The sequence below is a fragment of the Artibeus jamaicensis genome, unplaced genomic scaffold (assembly GCF_021234435.1).
Source record: "Artibeus jamaicensis isolate MK-2021 breed Jamaican fruit bat unplaced genomic scaffold, CSHL_Jam_final scaffold_584, whole genome shotgun sequence".
NCBI lineage: Eukaryota > Metazoa > Chordata > Mammalia > Chiroptera > Phyllostomidae > Artibeus > Artibeus jamaicensis.
Genome location: NW_026522048.1, coordinates 10,427,276 through 10,444,533, shown reverse-complemented (window position 1 = coordinate 10,444,533; position 17,258 = coordinate 10,427,276). Strand labels below are relative to the sequence as shown.

At 36.5% G+C, this 17,258-nt stretch overlaps 1 protein-coding gene across 3 annotated transcripts in view; it reads left to right on the top strand.

Annotated features, from left to right (window-relative positions):
- PTPRQ (protein tyrosine phosphatase receptor type Q) overlaps positions 1-17,258 on the top strand; it is a 253,107-nt gene that overhangs the window by 42,513 nt on the left and 193,336 nt on the right. For all 3 annotated transcript variants that reach the window (XM_053658806.1, XM_053658807.1, XM_053658805.1), the window contains exons 17-22: positions 2,074-2,239; positions 3,208-3,468; positions 8,517-8,677; positions 9,479-9,590; positions 10,263-10,489; positions 13,081-13,150. In XM_053658806.1, coding sequence (XP_053514781.1) covers positions 2,074-2,239; positions 3,208-3,468; positions 8,517-8,677; positions 9,479-9,590; positions 10,263-10,489; positions 13,081-13,150 — 997 coding nt within the window. The remainder of the gene's footprint in view (positions 1-2,073; positions 2,240-3,207; positions 3,469-8,516; positions 8,678-9,478; positions 9,591-10,262; positions 10,490-13,080; positions 13,151-17,258) is intronic.

Genomic DNA, 17,258 nt, shown 5'->3' with positions numbered 1-17,258 from the left:
ATACAGCTAAACAATGAAGAGATAGACAACCTATCAGATGTAGAGTTCAAAACACTGGTAATCAGGATACTCACAGAAATGGTTGCTTATCATCACAAAATAGAGGAAAATGTGATGGCTACGCAAAGTGAAGTAAAGGAAAATGTACATGGAACCAACAGTAAAGGGAAGGAACCTGGGACTTAAATCAACAGTCTGGAGCAGAAGGAAGAAATAAACATTCAACCTGAACAGAATAAAGAAGTAACAATTCAAAAAAAATGAAGAGAAGCTTAGGAACCTCTGGGACAACTTTAATGTTCCAACATCTGAATGATAGGGGTGCCAGAAGAAGAAGAGCAAGAAATTGAAAACTTATTTGAAAAAATAATAAAGGAGAACTTCCCTAATCTGGGAAAGAAAATAGACTTCAGGAAGTCCAGGAAGCTCAGAGAGTCTCAAAGAAGTTGGACCTGAGAAGGAACACACCAAGGCACATCATCATAATTACATTAGCCAAGATTAAAGAGAAGGAGAGAATCTTAAAAACAGCAAGAGAAAAGGAGACAGTTACCTACAAAGGAGTTCCCATTAGACTATCAGCTAATTTCTCAAAGGAAACCTTACGGCCAAGAAGGGGCTGAAAAAAAGTATTTGAGGTCATGAAAGGCATGATAGAACAAGCCAAGATTACTCTATCCAGCAAAGCTATTATTTAGAGTGGAAGGGCAGATAAAGTGCTTCCCAGATAAGGTCAAGTTAAAGGAGTTGATCATTAACAAACTGTTTTTTAAAAAATATTTTATTTATTTATTTTTAGAGAGAAGGGAAAGGAAAAAGAGTGGGAGAGAAACATCAATGTGTGGTTGCCTCTTATGTGTCCCCTGCTAAAGACCTGGCCTGCAACCCAGGCATGTGCCCTGACTGGGAATCGAACCAGCAACCCTTTGCTTCACGGGCCCGTGCTCAATTCACACCAGACAGGGCCAAACTCTTATTATATGAAATGTTAAAAGGACTTAGCTAAGAAAAAAGGAGATCAAAGCTATGAACAGTAAAATGACAATAAACTCACAACTATCAACAACTGAACCTAAAAACAAAAACAAAAACACAACAACCTAAGCACATAACTAGTACAAGAACAGAATCACAGAAATGAAAAATAAGTGGAGGGTTATCATTGAGGAGGGGGAGAGAGGAAGAATGGGGGGGAAGTACAGGGAATAAGCATGAATAGTAGGTACTAAATACATGGGGAGGTTAAGAATAGTATGGGAAAAGGAGAAGCCAAAGAACTTATACGTACAACCCATGGATATGAACTAAGGGTGGGGGAATGCTGGTGGGAGGGTGGGTGCTGGGCAGAGGGGAATACAGGGGAGAAAAAAATGGGACAACTGTAATAGCATAATCAATAAAAATATATTTTTAAAAAGGTGGGTATACAGTTGTTCTACAGCTCTTAATTGTGCTCTGCTCTCTCTTTCCAATTTTTTTCTGTGATTAACCAACACATAAGCAAAAGTCTGATGCCTAAGTATGTGACATATTAAGTGTTATTTTCTCTAACAGGCACCCTCAGGACTACCTTTGGGTAGCCTTCCTCATTTAGCTGGAGTGTGGGCAGAAGCCTTACCTCCCACCTCTTGTGTGGCCAGGAAAAGTTGTACTATTGTCCACTAGGCCAGAAACTCAGGACTTCAGTAGGTCCTGCTTTCTCCTCCTCCTGTCTTCTGCTTACATGGAGTTGGTAGAGTGGGAATGCAGCTTTCCATATTATTTTTTGCTTTCAGGTGATCAATAGGAAAAGTCCCAATCATTATATACATGTACATATACAAATCAGAATATATATAAGTGAAAAGTAAAAACAATTTGAGATTATGGGTTTTTTTAGTCAATGACTTCTAATTCAGTCCTCTATGCTTATTACTATGTGAACTATACCCTTGTTCAGCCTCATTTAACCTCAGATTGCTTTTTGGTGAAGATAGGAAGGATTAGTGACCCTACCTTGCAGAAGCTAGTGACCAGTACAAGGTTGATGCTTTTTAAACCATGAAAACATAAGTTTATCTCTCCTCCTTCTAGGTATCCTATTATATGACCTCTAAGAAGGAAAAGCTATTTAAAGTAGTGGCTTATGGCAACAAAGTCAGAGTAAAGAACTTGACTCCGGGTGTGGACTACATGTTTCATGTGAAGACAGTAAGAGGCAAAGATTACAGTATGTCTGTAATGAAAAAAGTGACCACAAGTAAGGCTACATCAAGAATGAAATCTTTGCTGTATAGTTTTTAAAAAATTGAATGCATTTTGTCTCAGCTTACATACAGCTATTTTAAAGCATAAAACCTGGTGATAAAGGAATAATGATCAAAAAATATGTTGAGAACTCTCAGGAAATATTTGAATTAAAAATTTTTGTATATATAAATATATTGGGAACTACATAGAGCGATTTCTTAAATTTGAAGTCAACGTATATATGACTATATAACATATGTCACATATATGGAACACATGTGTATACTTGATGCTTGTATATGTATACACACAGTATATATGGTTCATAATATAAATGATTTAATTTGTTTTACTTCCCCTGATATTTGTGAATGAGTTTCATAATGTTTTGGGATTGTGAGGAGTTATAGTATTTATTACCAATTAATCTTGTGAAAGATTGTGAGGTCTGTAGGATCCCCTCTCATTGGAGACCAGTATTGCAAGACACAACATTCCTTCCATTGATGAGGAATGGAGCACAGTGATATAGGACTGTTACAAACTTTGGTGTAACTAGACCACACTTGCAAATGCCCTTACTTCTCTTCTGGTCCTCACTACTTCTTTATCTTATTTTTTCTGTCTTATCTTCATTCAACATTAACTAGTTGCTAGGTGGTGGCTAATAAACCTGTGATTATATAACAATATTCAGGACACATGAGTGTAAAGGAATGACTATTGGACATGATTTAGGATTGGTTAAGGAAAGATACTAGGGAAAGAGGGAGAATGTTAATGTGTCACTTAAAACATGTATGTATATATACACATGTATATAATGTTCTATTTCTCTATTTGCAGAGCTATGTAGGACATTATACATGAATAAATTTAAGAATTATTACATAGATGTTTAAATTACATTATTCATGTTTGCTTTGTTTTTATATAGATGTACAATTTTATTTACATATAATTTACCCTTTTCAATAGAACCTTCCAAGATATGTGGCTTAACATTAAAAGCTGTGAATACTTCTTCTGCAAATTTAATGTGGAATCCAACAGAGACCAACTTCACTCATTACAAGATTTACCTATCAAACAGAACATTTGCAAAAGAATATCTCATTAGGGGAATGATGACTGAGTACACAGTTACAGACCTGACTCCTGGCGGAACATATAACATCACAGTACACAGAGTGAGAGGCGGTGTTGAAGGATCTGGGGCATTTATCAGAGTTGTTACAGGTATACAAATTCTTTTTGATATTTAAAAAATTTATATTTGTATTGCATATTATACTGTTCAAGATAAAACTTAAATGCAAAACTTACAGTGTATGGAATAGTTCAGAGGGTCAAAATATTCATTTTACTGCAATATTCTGAGGATTTTTGCAATAACACATATAAAATATAAGTTGAATATAACAATATCTGGCACATAGTCAAGGCACAATAAATATAGCCAATATTATACTTAGTTTCACATCTAATTAGAGGTCCAGCTAGTGAGAGTAGATGTTGATTTGAAGATCATCCAATCTCCTGAAGACTTGTTCTTTGTCCTTGACATCCCCCCATGTGCTGTACACATGGAAAAGTGTAGTCTTAGGATGTGCACAGAGTAGTAAAGAGTAGAAGCAAAGAAACACATGGTGTAAGTCGAATTAATAGGTGAAGCAGTGGATGCATGTTCCAACAATGTGGTTGCATGGAAAGGGAATGACTAGCTCCATGGCATGGATAGAGAAGGTTCCTGGTAATATCTGAAGAAGAATAGGACTTTTCTTTCTAGTCAGACTAGAGGGCACTTGGGGTGTGTGGACAGGCGGACTCACAGAGAGGGGGACAGCCTATGAAAAATTATGGAGGTGAAAGTGAATATGGTGTATTCGTGAATTATAAGCAATTCAATTTTGTAGGGTTTTGCTGTTTTTATATGAAAATAGAACAAAATCCTATTCTGAATAATTTAAAGCACTGTTTCAAAATTCAGATGAAGCTGGAAACCTGTCAGGGTTTTAAACTTTTCAAAAGAGAACAGGCTTCAGCAATAACTTGTAAGATTCCTCTTAGGCTGTGGATTTGACAGACGATCCAAAGCAGACATGAGATGATAACTCAGTCTATGGATGTTTATGTTATGTGGCAGTTACACACTGTGTTTCCTATTGCTGCTATGCCAAAATAACACATTCTTAGTGGCTTCAAACAATAAAAAATTTTTGTCATGGTTTCTAAGTCCAACATAGATCTCACCAGGCTAAAATCAAGGTATTGAAAAGGCTATGTTCCTTTCTGTAGGTTATAGGGGAACATCTAGTTCTTTGCTCATTCAGGTCATTTGCAGAATTCAGCCCCTTGTGGTTGTAGGACTGAGGTAGTCATTTTCTTGCTGGCTGTCAGCTGAGAACTGATCTTAAGTTTAAGTGGTACCTCATTTCTTGGCTTGTGATACTTTTCCTTCGTCTTCAAAACCAGCAAAGGAAGGTTAGGTTGCACTCATGCTTCAGCTCACCCCTGCCGTCTTTCCCACCACATCGGGCAGTTCTGTGTTTCTCTTCCACTTGTAAGGGCTTGTGTGTTTAGATTGGGCCCACCTGGGTGATCCAGGTTCCTCTCCAGTTTAGGATTCACAATCTTAAGCTCGAGCTCTGAAGCTGTTGTTCTGTGTCTAAATCCTGCTCTACCATTCACTCGTTTGCTTTGAGACCTTGAGAAGTTACCTAAATCCTTTGTTTCTCAATTTTCTCATTTTAAAATGGCAATAATAGTGGCATCTACTTGTGAATGTTATGACTGCTACATAAAACAGTGTGTGGAAGTGCTTAGCACAATGCACAGTGTATCATACACTTAGTTAGAGTTAGTTCTTATTTTTCATGTCCAATGCCTTAGTATCTCATCAGCCATAGTATATGTTATGCCCAACCTATGATTTGATCATGAAAAGTTTTAAATGTGATATTCAGAGCTTAGCATATACAGTATTGCTACACAGGAAGTAATAAAAGTTAATAATGATGGTAATGAAACCTTTTAAAGTCTTCACATTTTATTTGTTGAAAGCTGTTCATCGTAGACTTGTTTTCTTGATGCTGTTTCGACAGGTTTGTGCAACTCTTTTGTGAGTATTCCAAGCCATGTGACATTCAGTCTCACTCTGTACATATTCTCCTAGGAGTCAGAATCTACTGAGGAGGTCTCTATGTACCATATACTCTGCCATTTAGAAGCTGTGTTTAGTCTCTTTCTCAAGGGTTTAAGTACCACAGTTTGTATCAGAATTTTGTTTTCGATGTTTTCTCTACTCTTTTGAGCTATTTTTTGTTACAGACATCAATCATGGGATCCTATCTCTGGTTTTTTTCTCAGCTTCTAAAAATGCAGTTTAGGTAAATTTGCTGAAATTCTAAGGGGAAAGTTGGGAGAGGCTTTAGAGGGGCACTAATGTGTAGTGATTAGCAACATGTGACTATTGAGTCTTGAAATGTGGTGAGTCCAAGTTCAGATGTGCTCTAAGTGTGAAAGACACATGGGATTTCAAAGACAGCATGAAAGAAATTAACCATCTCAGTAATTTTATGCTGATTCTATATGAAATGATATTTTGACATATTGGGTTAAATAAAATATTAAAATTAATTTTACATGTTTCTCTTTACTTTTTTAGTGTAACTCACATTACATTTTTATTGGACAGTACTGCTTTAGAGAATCATAAAGACATTCTTAAGCATATTTAAGTCTGTGAGATATCCTGAAATAAAGAAAACTGCTTAATGTATTTAAAAAAAGAAATTATTTGACACAGTGGTTTGATCACAGGGCATCTGTTAAATTCTAAGGATTTAGAGTTCTGAAGATTAACTTTTGGGAAACTATGGTCTAAAAAATATCAAATTAAGCCTTGAGTTCCTTTTGCTAGCCCTAATTAAATCGAACCCAGTGTGTCTTTTTAAAAAACAAACAAACTCCAAACATATCCACCTCTGGTTTTTATTGTTTAGCAACAATTAAGTTGAGAGTAATATTTTTTTCCCAATCTATAGGGAGTAATATTTTTGTTTCCCGTTTTCCTACCTTTTGAGATACTAAATTCTGTGAAGTATTTAGTATCTCAATACAAATCATCTATTCATTATAGGGTCTGCTTTCAGTTAATTGAATCTTCCAGCTCGTATCAGAAAGCTGCACTCTTCCACCTGATTTAAACGTTGCCCCACTGCTGCCACCTTTTGTAGAGGGCAGCCTCGCTCCTCTTCGCCCCGACAGCCACCATAGCCCACTGCTGGCCTCTCACTGTCATTTTTGCCTCTCTCCAAATCATATGAATATACCATTCCAGAGTAAATCATATTGATTTCCTGTTTAAAATTTAAAAATTGGATTACATTGTATTTAAGGGAAAAAAATAAAATCATTATTATGGCCTGTGTGTTCACCAGGCTGTTCGTCTTTCTTATGTGATCCCAGAAACATAGGCTGGCTTTTCTCAGTTACTCTGAATGCTTCTCTCCACCCTGCTTTGAAAGGTCTTTACCAAACTGTCTTCAAGTTTTCAGGCCTTCCCTCCTGATCAGATTGGCAAATTTCCAGACAAATATATTCTTCCTGCTCTTGGTGAGACACGTTTTGTCCTTAGCCAAGAGCTCTTCAGTGTGTAACCTTACACCACAGTCTAGGAAACCTCATCCTATCTCATCACCATCTCGGTAAGCAGACCTTGACGTCTCAAGGCTTCCTTTTTCTTCCGAAGTCTCAGCTGAGGTATTTTCTAGTTTCTTACCAAAGGCTTCATGGCTATCAGTCATTTTCTGGGACCCTTGAAGAAATAGTATTAGCCCTTATATAAATCAGTAAGCGTTAGTAGTATTAATGGACTTTTGTCATGTTAGACTTTTGTTTGTTTTAGGGTGAGGTGGCAAGGAGAATCAGGCTGTTTTCTCAAGCCTCAGTTTGCTGGTATACCTGGGACACAGTTCTGTGTGCAGAACGATCTGGGAAAATGCCAGCAACTATGGACCACAGAGGAATTAGTATACCCCTCACGAACTGTGTGTTTCTCTCATCTTTGACCTTGGGTTTGCAATATTTCTAAAGAGTTATTATGACACTGCTGTGCTCACAACACGGGCAATTTGGAGATGATGCCAAGGAATGACTGACTGTATCTTTGGTGGAAGTTGATTGATTGGTAGCAGTTTTACGTACTAGGGAATCATTACAAGCATTCAATGAACTTTTCAAAGGGGATAAAGAAAAATCATTCTAAAAGTAACTCCCTCTCTTCTCCTCTAAAAGAGAAATTAAATTGTTAAGATTTCTAACTTATGCAATGTGCCATTATCTGTTTTGTTGGGAAATTTACATTTTAAAAATTATATTCATTTCAAATCAACTCTGGTAGCAGGACTTTAAAATGATAAGTGGAGTCTAATTCTTGATTCCAGATTTCTTTCTTTTGGAAATAGTGTTAAATTGGGTCTGTATCTGGTATGCTTTTCCCATGCTTGACCCTGATTTCTCTTGTATTGTTTGTATGGAATCATGTTTGTATGGATTTCTCATGTATTGTTTGTATGGAATCTGTTGTAAAGATGAGGCCGAGGAAAAACCTGATTCATTGGCAGCCAATAAGAGCTTTAAGTACAAAACTCCCTTTAAGGAGGTACAGGCAGCATAAGCAAACTTTGGAAACAGAGGCGGCAAAGGTAGAAAAATGTGGTTGACATAGTTAGGAGAGTTGGGACTTATTGTTTAAAAACTATCATATTTCCTCTCCTTTATGAAAACTTAGTTTTCCTTTAAAAGAAACACTTAACTAAATATTTATCAGAATTTCTCACCCTTTAAAAAATTTGGCATACTTTGGTTATATATTTTCCCAATTGTCTTCTATTTGGTAAATTGTCTTCTATTTATCCCAGGTAATGGGATAAATAGTTTGTAGTTACTTTGATATAAAATAATTTGATTTTCTATTAGAAACTAACTTTAAAAAATTTTCTGGTCCACCAGCAGATTTTAGTAAGTAAAAATAACCCCAAAACAGATACCTAAATCAATATATTATTTCTGATCAATATATTATTTCTGATCCTTATAATTTAAAAATTGGTTCTTGTTAAAGATACATATATGCCCCAGGTCAGACTAGACAAAATTTGATGGACTCACTGCTTCCTAACAATGTGATTAGCTTGAAACCTGACCCTTAGACTACTGATTTTCATTTTCTCTTTGAAACTTTAAGACAATAACTATTTCAAACCTCTGCTTTTCTATATGAGAACCGGAAAAACCCGAGAAACTTAAAGCCTTCAATATTTCTGCACATTCCTTCTCTCTGCACTGGAGCCTGCCCTCTGGCCACGTGGAAGGGTTTCATGTGGATCTGGTTCCCGACAGTGGCTTTGTTACTATCAAAGATCTTGGAGGTGGAGAGTATCAGGTATAGTTTTCATTATCATACTTGCCAAGCCAACTTGTATTTGTCTTTGGTCCGAATAGGAAGGTTCTTTATGAAACTCATCCACCTGAAAACTTACTCCTTTGAAAGTTTTTAAAAGCATATGATGAAGACGAAAGCACTGGTGCTGAATTGATGACTTTAGGTTTGGGCATTGGTGGACTGTTACCTTAGCAACGTCTATGCCTTTTTTTTTAAAGTCTACCCTGAACCTACAGCCATCCATCCAAGGGTTCATGAATAGTTTAACACAGAAAGGGCAGAGCTATTGAGTCATCCAGGCTCATTAATTGTGCACTTGCCAGGAGGATCTGTCTTTAAATCATTAATGCAGGCAACATTTCTCTCTAGAGCCATCAATGTGATTCCACCGCCTGAAAAATGTAATAATGATGGATATTCTTATCATTTTTTTCTTAGTTTTTATTGGAACTTCAGAGACACAGGTATTTCATATACACTTTTAAAAAACTAGAGCTAAGCAATGGGCTATAGGTTTTCTAAGACTCTTAAATAGTTGTTTCTTGTGACAATGAAGTAGCATAGAGAGAAATGTTGATTTAGTGTTTGGTAATGTGGACTGTTTTGTAAGTTTTTATTTGGTGAACAGATATGTGGTAGAATACATTTATATTTTACAATATTATGACACTTGTGATATTTTAAACTGTAGAGTTATACAGTAACGTGACTTTATTTTTCTAATTGTGACAGATTCATTGTTTTAGCTTTGTTGTTATTCAGGAAGAGTTTTGTTGCAATTGCTTGTTTTTGGTTTTCTAGGTTGATGTTTCTAATGCTGTGCCTGGTACTAGATATGATGTAACCATCTCTTCCATTTCTGCCACAACATACAGCTCACCTGCTAGTAGAACAGTGACAACGAATGTAACGAGTGAGTACTTGCTTTTCATTACCTTTCTTTTTTCTCTGAAGTCTTTGGAGCTGGTACAGATCTACTGAACGGAAATCCTTATATTAGCAACAAGTGCGTTACATGCATGAAAATAGTGTGGTAATTAAAGCAAAACGGAAACTTAAGAAAGTGATCTGTTTAGAAGCTGCATTTTGCTGGTTCTTTAGCTTCATTTTCTTTCAAAGACTAAAGATAATCTATACTTGTTTGTGAAACAGGTCAGGGACTGTTAATGGTAATATTTAAATAATACAGAGCCTGAAAACAAACTCATTCTGCTTGCTAAGAAAGAACCATTCCGTTTATAAGAAGACTATATCTTGTTTTCTCAGTTTTTGTGTGTAAGTCTGACACCAGTTAAGTTTCTTTAGAAAATAATCTGGCATCAGAAGTACATTTTGAGTGTAGTATTTAGTAGCACTCCATTTTTTACATAATTATAAAAGAATGCTTTTGGTATTCCCCAAAGCACTTAATCTTCTTATTTTTCTTTTGGTAGCAAAGTTCTAGGGAGGATTAACTCACATTCAAGAGACCATTGGTTTTTGGGAACCTCAGAGTTTACATTTGCGACTACTTTCCTTACCTATGATTGTGAAAACACAATAATTGTTTCACCTTTTAACAACATGATTTTTTACAAATAAACAGAACCAGGGCCTCCAGTCTTCCTAGCAGGAGAAAGAGTGGGGTCTGCTGGGATCCTTCTGTCCTGGAACACACCCCCTAACCCAAATGGAAGGATTCTGTCCTACGTCGTGAAGTACAAGGAAGTTTGTCCATGGATGCAAACAGTATATACACAAGTGAGAGCAAAGCCAGACAGTCTGGAAGTTCTTCTGACTAATCTTAATCCTGGAACAACATATGAAATCAAGGTAAGTATTTCATTAGTAGTTACTTTGTATTAAAATATTTCATCTATTTTAAAAGTGAAGCAGCTTTTCCAACTAGTCAAGCTTTCACAGCTGAACAGAGCAAGTGTCTTGAAAATGATCAGCTGAGTCATGGCCTCGTTAATTGAACATTTATGTGCATTTATGTAACTCATCTATTTTAAAAAGCATTAGCTTAGTGACTTTTTCAAGGAAAAAGGTCACATTTATTTTAAATAGTTTAATGTAAAGTGAAAATATTCTACTTGTTCAGATAAGTGAAAATACTCTACTTTTTCAATAAAATCAAAGAGTTAACTTTGTTATTTTTCTCTTAATCCTATTGTGTTTGTATGTCGATTATTGAAAATTTGGATACTGGAATGAAAGTCCTAAATGAGCTAGTTTCTCAAAGAACAATAATTCAACAATGGAGCTCTCGCAAAGAGCTCCATTCACCAATATTTCCAGATAATTTACTATATGTTTGCGCTTATAAAAATTTTTAGTCCTTTACAATATTGAATATGCAAAACTTAACATCTTATTTAAAAATTAAATAAATAAGAACCTATAAAGAACCACCCTAAATTAGGCCATGTGAAAATGTTTACAATTAAGGGGTATTTGTGATATCTCCAGGGGGTAGTAAAGAGTGCAGATAGCTTCTTGCTCTTCTCTGTTTTCAACATAACATCAAAATGTTCTTTGAGCTTTGTAAGTAATTGAATGTTGAGAAAAATCTATAAGAACTGTATAAGTAAGTATGTAATCATACACAGCTGGGGTGACCTTCTAGATGGTAAGAAGTGATGAAAAGAGAGGGTTTGCCTGGAGGGTTTTTCTTACTAGAAGCTTGCCGATTTGAGGAGTCAAAAAACATAACAAGACCTGCACAGCATATACCAGTAGGTAGGGATCTCCCAAATGAGGGAGTAAAAAGCAAACTTCTGCTGATGCGGAGGTCAAAATCAGGTTGTTGATGGTGATTTCACTGCAAAAACATGGGTTAAAGAGTAGGAAACCTTTTAATAACTGGCATCTGAAAATGACAAACTACAGATGTTTTCTGTTAACAAGAACATATTAAGATTAATTTGTATGTTAAAGTACCCTGTTGAAGGTAATAAATAAAGATTAAATTTTAATGTGATATAAGATGCTATTGTTGACAGAAAGGTGATTTAGCCAACCTAGTTCTGCTTAGATCTATTTTTATGGAGTTTGAATTTTTATTCCTTTGAATTCTCTTATTTCAGGCCTATTGGGAAGTCCTTATTCTTCTTTTCATCCCACACTTTATAAATCATTGTTGTGTCCTGTACACTGTTCAAATAAATGTTAACCACTGAAGAACCCCAAAGGGTATTTGGCACGGTACATTTGATATCTTCATATATAGGTATCCAGTCTACATGATAAAGGAAAAATCCCGTTAAGTACATTGCATGTGTTATTTCATTTCGTCTAGTCCTCAGAACAGTCCTATGATGTAGATATATTATTATTCCTACTTCAAGAAAAAGAGAAGTGTGACTTAGAATAGTTAAGTTAATTGACCCAATCTCCTCATCTGGGAATTGGTAGAGCTGCAATTTAAACCATCGCTGTCTGACTTCACTTGTGGCCTGTGGAAGAACTTAAGAGTGTTGTCTCTTTATGATACTTCTCTGCCTACTCTCGTCCATTTGACTAGCTATCCAAGTAAAAGAGAATGTTTCCATCTTTTAATCTAGAATCGTTAGTCTAAACGATTCATTAGACCTACTCATTTTAAAAATTGTTTTCCTGAGCATTTGTTTGCCTGATTAAATTGTAAACTCTAAAGCCAGATACCATAGCTATGGTCTCGCATTCATTACAGAAGTGACTTGTGTCTTGCACAGAGCAACAATAGTGGAAAAAGGTTGAGCTTTAAAAATAAGCACAATTCAACTGAATTCTGGGTCTACCACTTATTCCTGTATGACTTCAGGCAAGTTATTTGACCTCTCTCAACCACTTACCTCATCTATAAATGTTATTTTTAGTCCTCACTCAAGGACATGTTTATTGATTTTAGAGAGGGAGGAAAGGGGAGGGGGGAGAGAGCGAGAAACATCAATGTAGCCTTCTGTATGCACCCTGGTCAGGGATCGAAGCTGCAACATTTTGGTGTGGGGGAGTACACTCCAACCAACTGAACACCTGGCCCGGGCTCAGCTATAGACTGTTGACAACAAAACCTCTTGTTTTGATTATGTGATTAAAATGATATCTGTAAAGTTGCTTGAAGATTCCCTAATACATACAAGTTGCCCATAAATAGCAGTTGTTACGATCACTATTAGTAGACTGTAAAACTTATTAATTTTTCCAGGAGGAATATGACAAATCTGTTGCATCAAAATATGCTGCAAATTTATCCTTAGGGGGAATGAAAATATGGACTAACTCCATATGTGCCTTACATTTTGAAAATATTGTGGGAATTAGAGGGAAATATGTTTTTTATCATTTTCTAAACAAAAAGACAAGTCAGAGTTTTGTTATTTCAGACTCTGATTAATTATAAAGTAAAAAGCTTGAACATGAATTCTTTTGATCTGCTCTAGGTTGCTGCTGAAAACAGTGCTGGCATTGGAGTGTTTAGTGACCCATTTCTCTTCCAAACGGCAGAAAGTGGTAATTAGCCTAAATCGTTTAATCTAAAGTATCTTGGTTGTGTGTTTTTGTCATTTAAGATAAATAAGGATATTAATAAAAACCTGATGTTAAAATGCATAAAATTTTCAACAGCATGAGCATTTAATTACTTTAGAATCTTCTTAGTTAATTTATTCATTAAAATATATGTTGTCATTTTTTATTATAAAAGCCTTATTATCTTAGAAAACTGAAAAAAAGCACAAAAATAAAAAATGCAATGAAAATTATCCATTTCCCTGATATACAAAAAATCCTATTATCATTTTGGTGCATTTCTGGCTGGTCTTCCCCCCTGTGAATATATTTCTATATAACTGTGTATGATGAAAGTCGGCATGTGCCATTTGTGAAATTTATATCTAGCATTTTTCTGTTAACATCAAATCATAGGCATTTCACAGCATTAAATTTTTGGAAATGTGGATTTTAACAGTTATATTATCTGCAACATGTAATCATTATCAAACCATTTAAAAGGCACCTCCATTTTTTCTGTGTCAGAGAGAAAAAAATCTTGAAGTCATCATTTTTATTATAGTTTATTGATTATGCTATTACAGCTATCCTGATTTTCCCCTTTGCTCCCCTCCACCCAGCACCCCCCACTCCCTCAGGCAACTCCTCACCTTTGTGCATGTCCACAGGTCATGTGTGTGAGTTCTTTGGCTACTCCCTTTTCTATTTGGTACTTTACATCCCTGTGGCTATTCTGTAACTACCTATTTGTACTTAATTCCCTCACCTCTCACCCATTCTCTCATACCCCCTCCCATCTCTTTATTTTTAACCTTTTTAAAAGGTTAGCATTTTAATTATGATATTTCTTGGTGTGGGTCTCTTTGTGTCCATCTTGTTTGGGACTCTCTGTGCTTCCTGGACTTGCATGTCTATTCCTTTCACCAAATCAGGGAAGTTTTTTTCATTCGTTTTTCAAATACATTTTCGATTTCTTGCTCTTTCTATTTTCCTTCTGGCACCCCTATGAAGCAAATGTTGGACTCTTTGAAGTGTCCCACAGGCTGCTTAAAGTATCCTCATTTTTGGATTTTCTTTTCTTCTTGTTGTTCTGATTGGTTGTTTTTTTTTTTTTTGCTTCCTTATATTCCAAATCATTGATCTGATTTCTTGGCTTCATCCACTCTACTGTTGTTTCCCTGTAAATTGTTCTTCATTTCAGTTAGTGTCTCCTTTGTTTCTGACTGGATCTTTTTTATGCTGTTGAAGTCCTCACTAAGTTCCTTAAGCATCCTTATAACTAGTGTTTTGAATTCTGCATCTGATAGACTGCTCATCCACATTTTGTTTAGCTCTTTTTCTGGAGTTTTGATCTGCCCTTTCTTTTGGGCCATGTTTCTTTGCCCCCTTATTTTGGCAGCCTCCCTGTGTTTGTTTCTATGTATTAGGTAGAGGTGCTTTGACTCTGAGTCTTGGTGGTGTGGTCTAATGTGCCAGGTGTCCTGCAGGTTCCAGTGGCATGGCCTCCCTTATCCTCCAAGCTGGGTATTCAAGGTGCCTGCTTCGTGTGGGCTGAGTGCACCCTCCTCTTGTAGTTGAGCAGTTAAGATTGCTGTTGGCAGATCAATGGGAGGGATTTACCCAGGCCAGCCAGCTACAAGTACTGTCTATGATCACTTACCCACCAGTCTCCATCATCCATGGAGGATCAGCTGTACAAGGGCAGGGTGGTGATGCTCTGATATGGTCTGTAGCTGTCCACTGGGTGCTTTGGCCCTGGAATTTCCCAGGTGGTGCAGGCTAAGATCTGCTCCCACCTGTGTTTTACCTGCCATCCTGCCTGAGTCATAAAGCAATCTGAGATGGGTGCTACTTGTGTTAGGGTTGGAGATTTCTAGGCAAATCCAAGCTGTGAATCTAGGCTGCTAGTTCTGGGCCTGGGGCTCACTGAGGCCAGTTGCAGCTTGTTCGTTCATACGAAAAAAGCAGCTTTCCTGGGCCGGTGAGTTGAATAAGGTGGAGTCTTTGGGGATCTTCAAGGCAGGCCAAACAGTATTAGCCAGGTAGATGGAATCTTAAATATGGCACCCATCTGCCGGCTCTGGTGGTGGTGGGCGAGTGCCCAGAAAGGGGACAATGGCCTCTGTTCACCTTGATGCCAGAAACCTCAGCCTCCCCCTGCATGCCACTGCTGCCCCTCAAGCTGCCTCCTTGGTGCCTGAGTCCAGAGGGAATGGGTCAGAGTAGGTGAGTCCATGTGTGGGTTCTTTAAGAGGAGTTGCTTGGGGCTCCAGAATTTTCTTCCACTGACTCATTGTCAGCTGGTTTTTGCATCCAGAAGTTGTGGGGACTTATCTTCCTGGCACTGGAACCCTGGGCTGAGGGATCTGGTATGGGGATGGAACTCCTCACTCCTGAGGTATCCCTCCCAAATTTGTATCCACCACATGTGAATGTGAGACCAGTCTGTTCTATATCTGTGCCCCTCCTACCAGCCTGGATGGACGTGGTATCTTTAATTCCATAGTTCTCAGATTTCCATTCAACTTGATTTCTGTCAGTTCTGAGTGATGGTTGTTTTATATGTTTGTTATAATTTTGTTGTGGTTGTACAAAGAGGCAAGCCACCTGCCTATACTGCCATCTTGACCGGTAGTCAACATTGACTCTCACAGTATACTCAGCAAATCCTGCCAGCACTATGTCAAAGTGTATCTTGAATCTCCCTCCTACTGCTAATTAATCTGTTAGGGTTTCTTGCCTGAACAATTGAAAGTCTTCTTACTGGTTTTCTTGTTTCCGATTTATGTGCCTACAGTTACTCTCTTTACAAGAGCTATGTCATCCTTTGAAACATAAACCAGACTATGTTACTTCTCTCTTCCTAACATGGCTTCTATATCATTCAGAATAAGACCCGAGGTCCTTCCCATGTCCCGTGGTGTTGTGTAGGCTTTTTCCTCTTTCAGATTGCATCTCTTAACATCCTTCCTTCCTCCATCTACTCCAGCCACACTGATCTTTTTGAACTTTATATATTACATACTTCTGCTAACTTACATATTTTCTAGAGATATTAACTCTTTTGGAAAATTATGATTGAAAAAAACTAGAGAAACTCTAGGTTTAGTAAAAATAATCTTGGAATCGGTGTCTCAATGTTTCTCATTTGCTGTGTGTTTTTGGGCAAACTGTGTGTTCCCCAAATACCCCTCTTTTATTTATGCTACATAGAACCCAAATTTAAGGAAAATCTCTGTGCATTTATTATCATTTAATCTGAAGTAATTCCTTTCACCACAAATAAAACTACTGTTAGGGAGAGTGTACAGGTAACCAGTTATACTACACTGAGCTAATATTGCATCCAGTAGCACAATGGCTCAACTTTTAAACTTCCATGCAGCATTATTTTTGGTAAATGCAGAATTTATTTTGGCTTTATAATATTAAAAATATCTCTTGCATCTTAAAAATGCAAGAAAGTACTTTTAAAAGTTTCTGTATTCAATTTGTACAGTTGTTTTCTGGCTCAATAAATGTATGTTTAGTAGAGTATACACAAGTTATAAGTACTTCACATGCTTGTATATTTATGCATGTCACTAGTCTAGATATATCCTCAACAGGTTGGAAGATGCTGATCTGAAAGATGAGATGACTTGTTAAGCAGAACTTTTTTGGTACTTCAGTATCAAATCTTTTCACTTAGATGAAGATGGATAAATTCAACCATAAAAATCAAGACTGTGGGATTTTGATGCAAGGAAATCCAGAAGTAGAAGTAGAAACTAGAATATTTAAAATAAGAAAAAGATCTACGAACAAAAAGGCCAGAATCAGCATTCAGGCACCATGAAGTCACGAAAGGAAAATGTACACACATTTTATTGAGATAAAACTAATTTAAAACAAGTTAATAAAAATATCCTTTTCCTCACTAAGTATTGTTAAAGTGATGTAATTATGTAATTAATTTTAAAAATCTAATGTTTTGGGTCTAGTTTTATTAATATTCTGAAATCATGATTTGGAATATAATAAAAATTTAGTTACCTTATAAAATCAAATTTATCCGTATTCAGATAGTCCCCAACAATTGTTGTTAAGGCCCATTTGGAAATTGGTC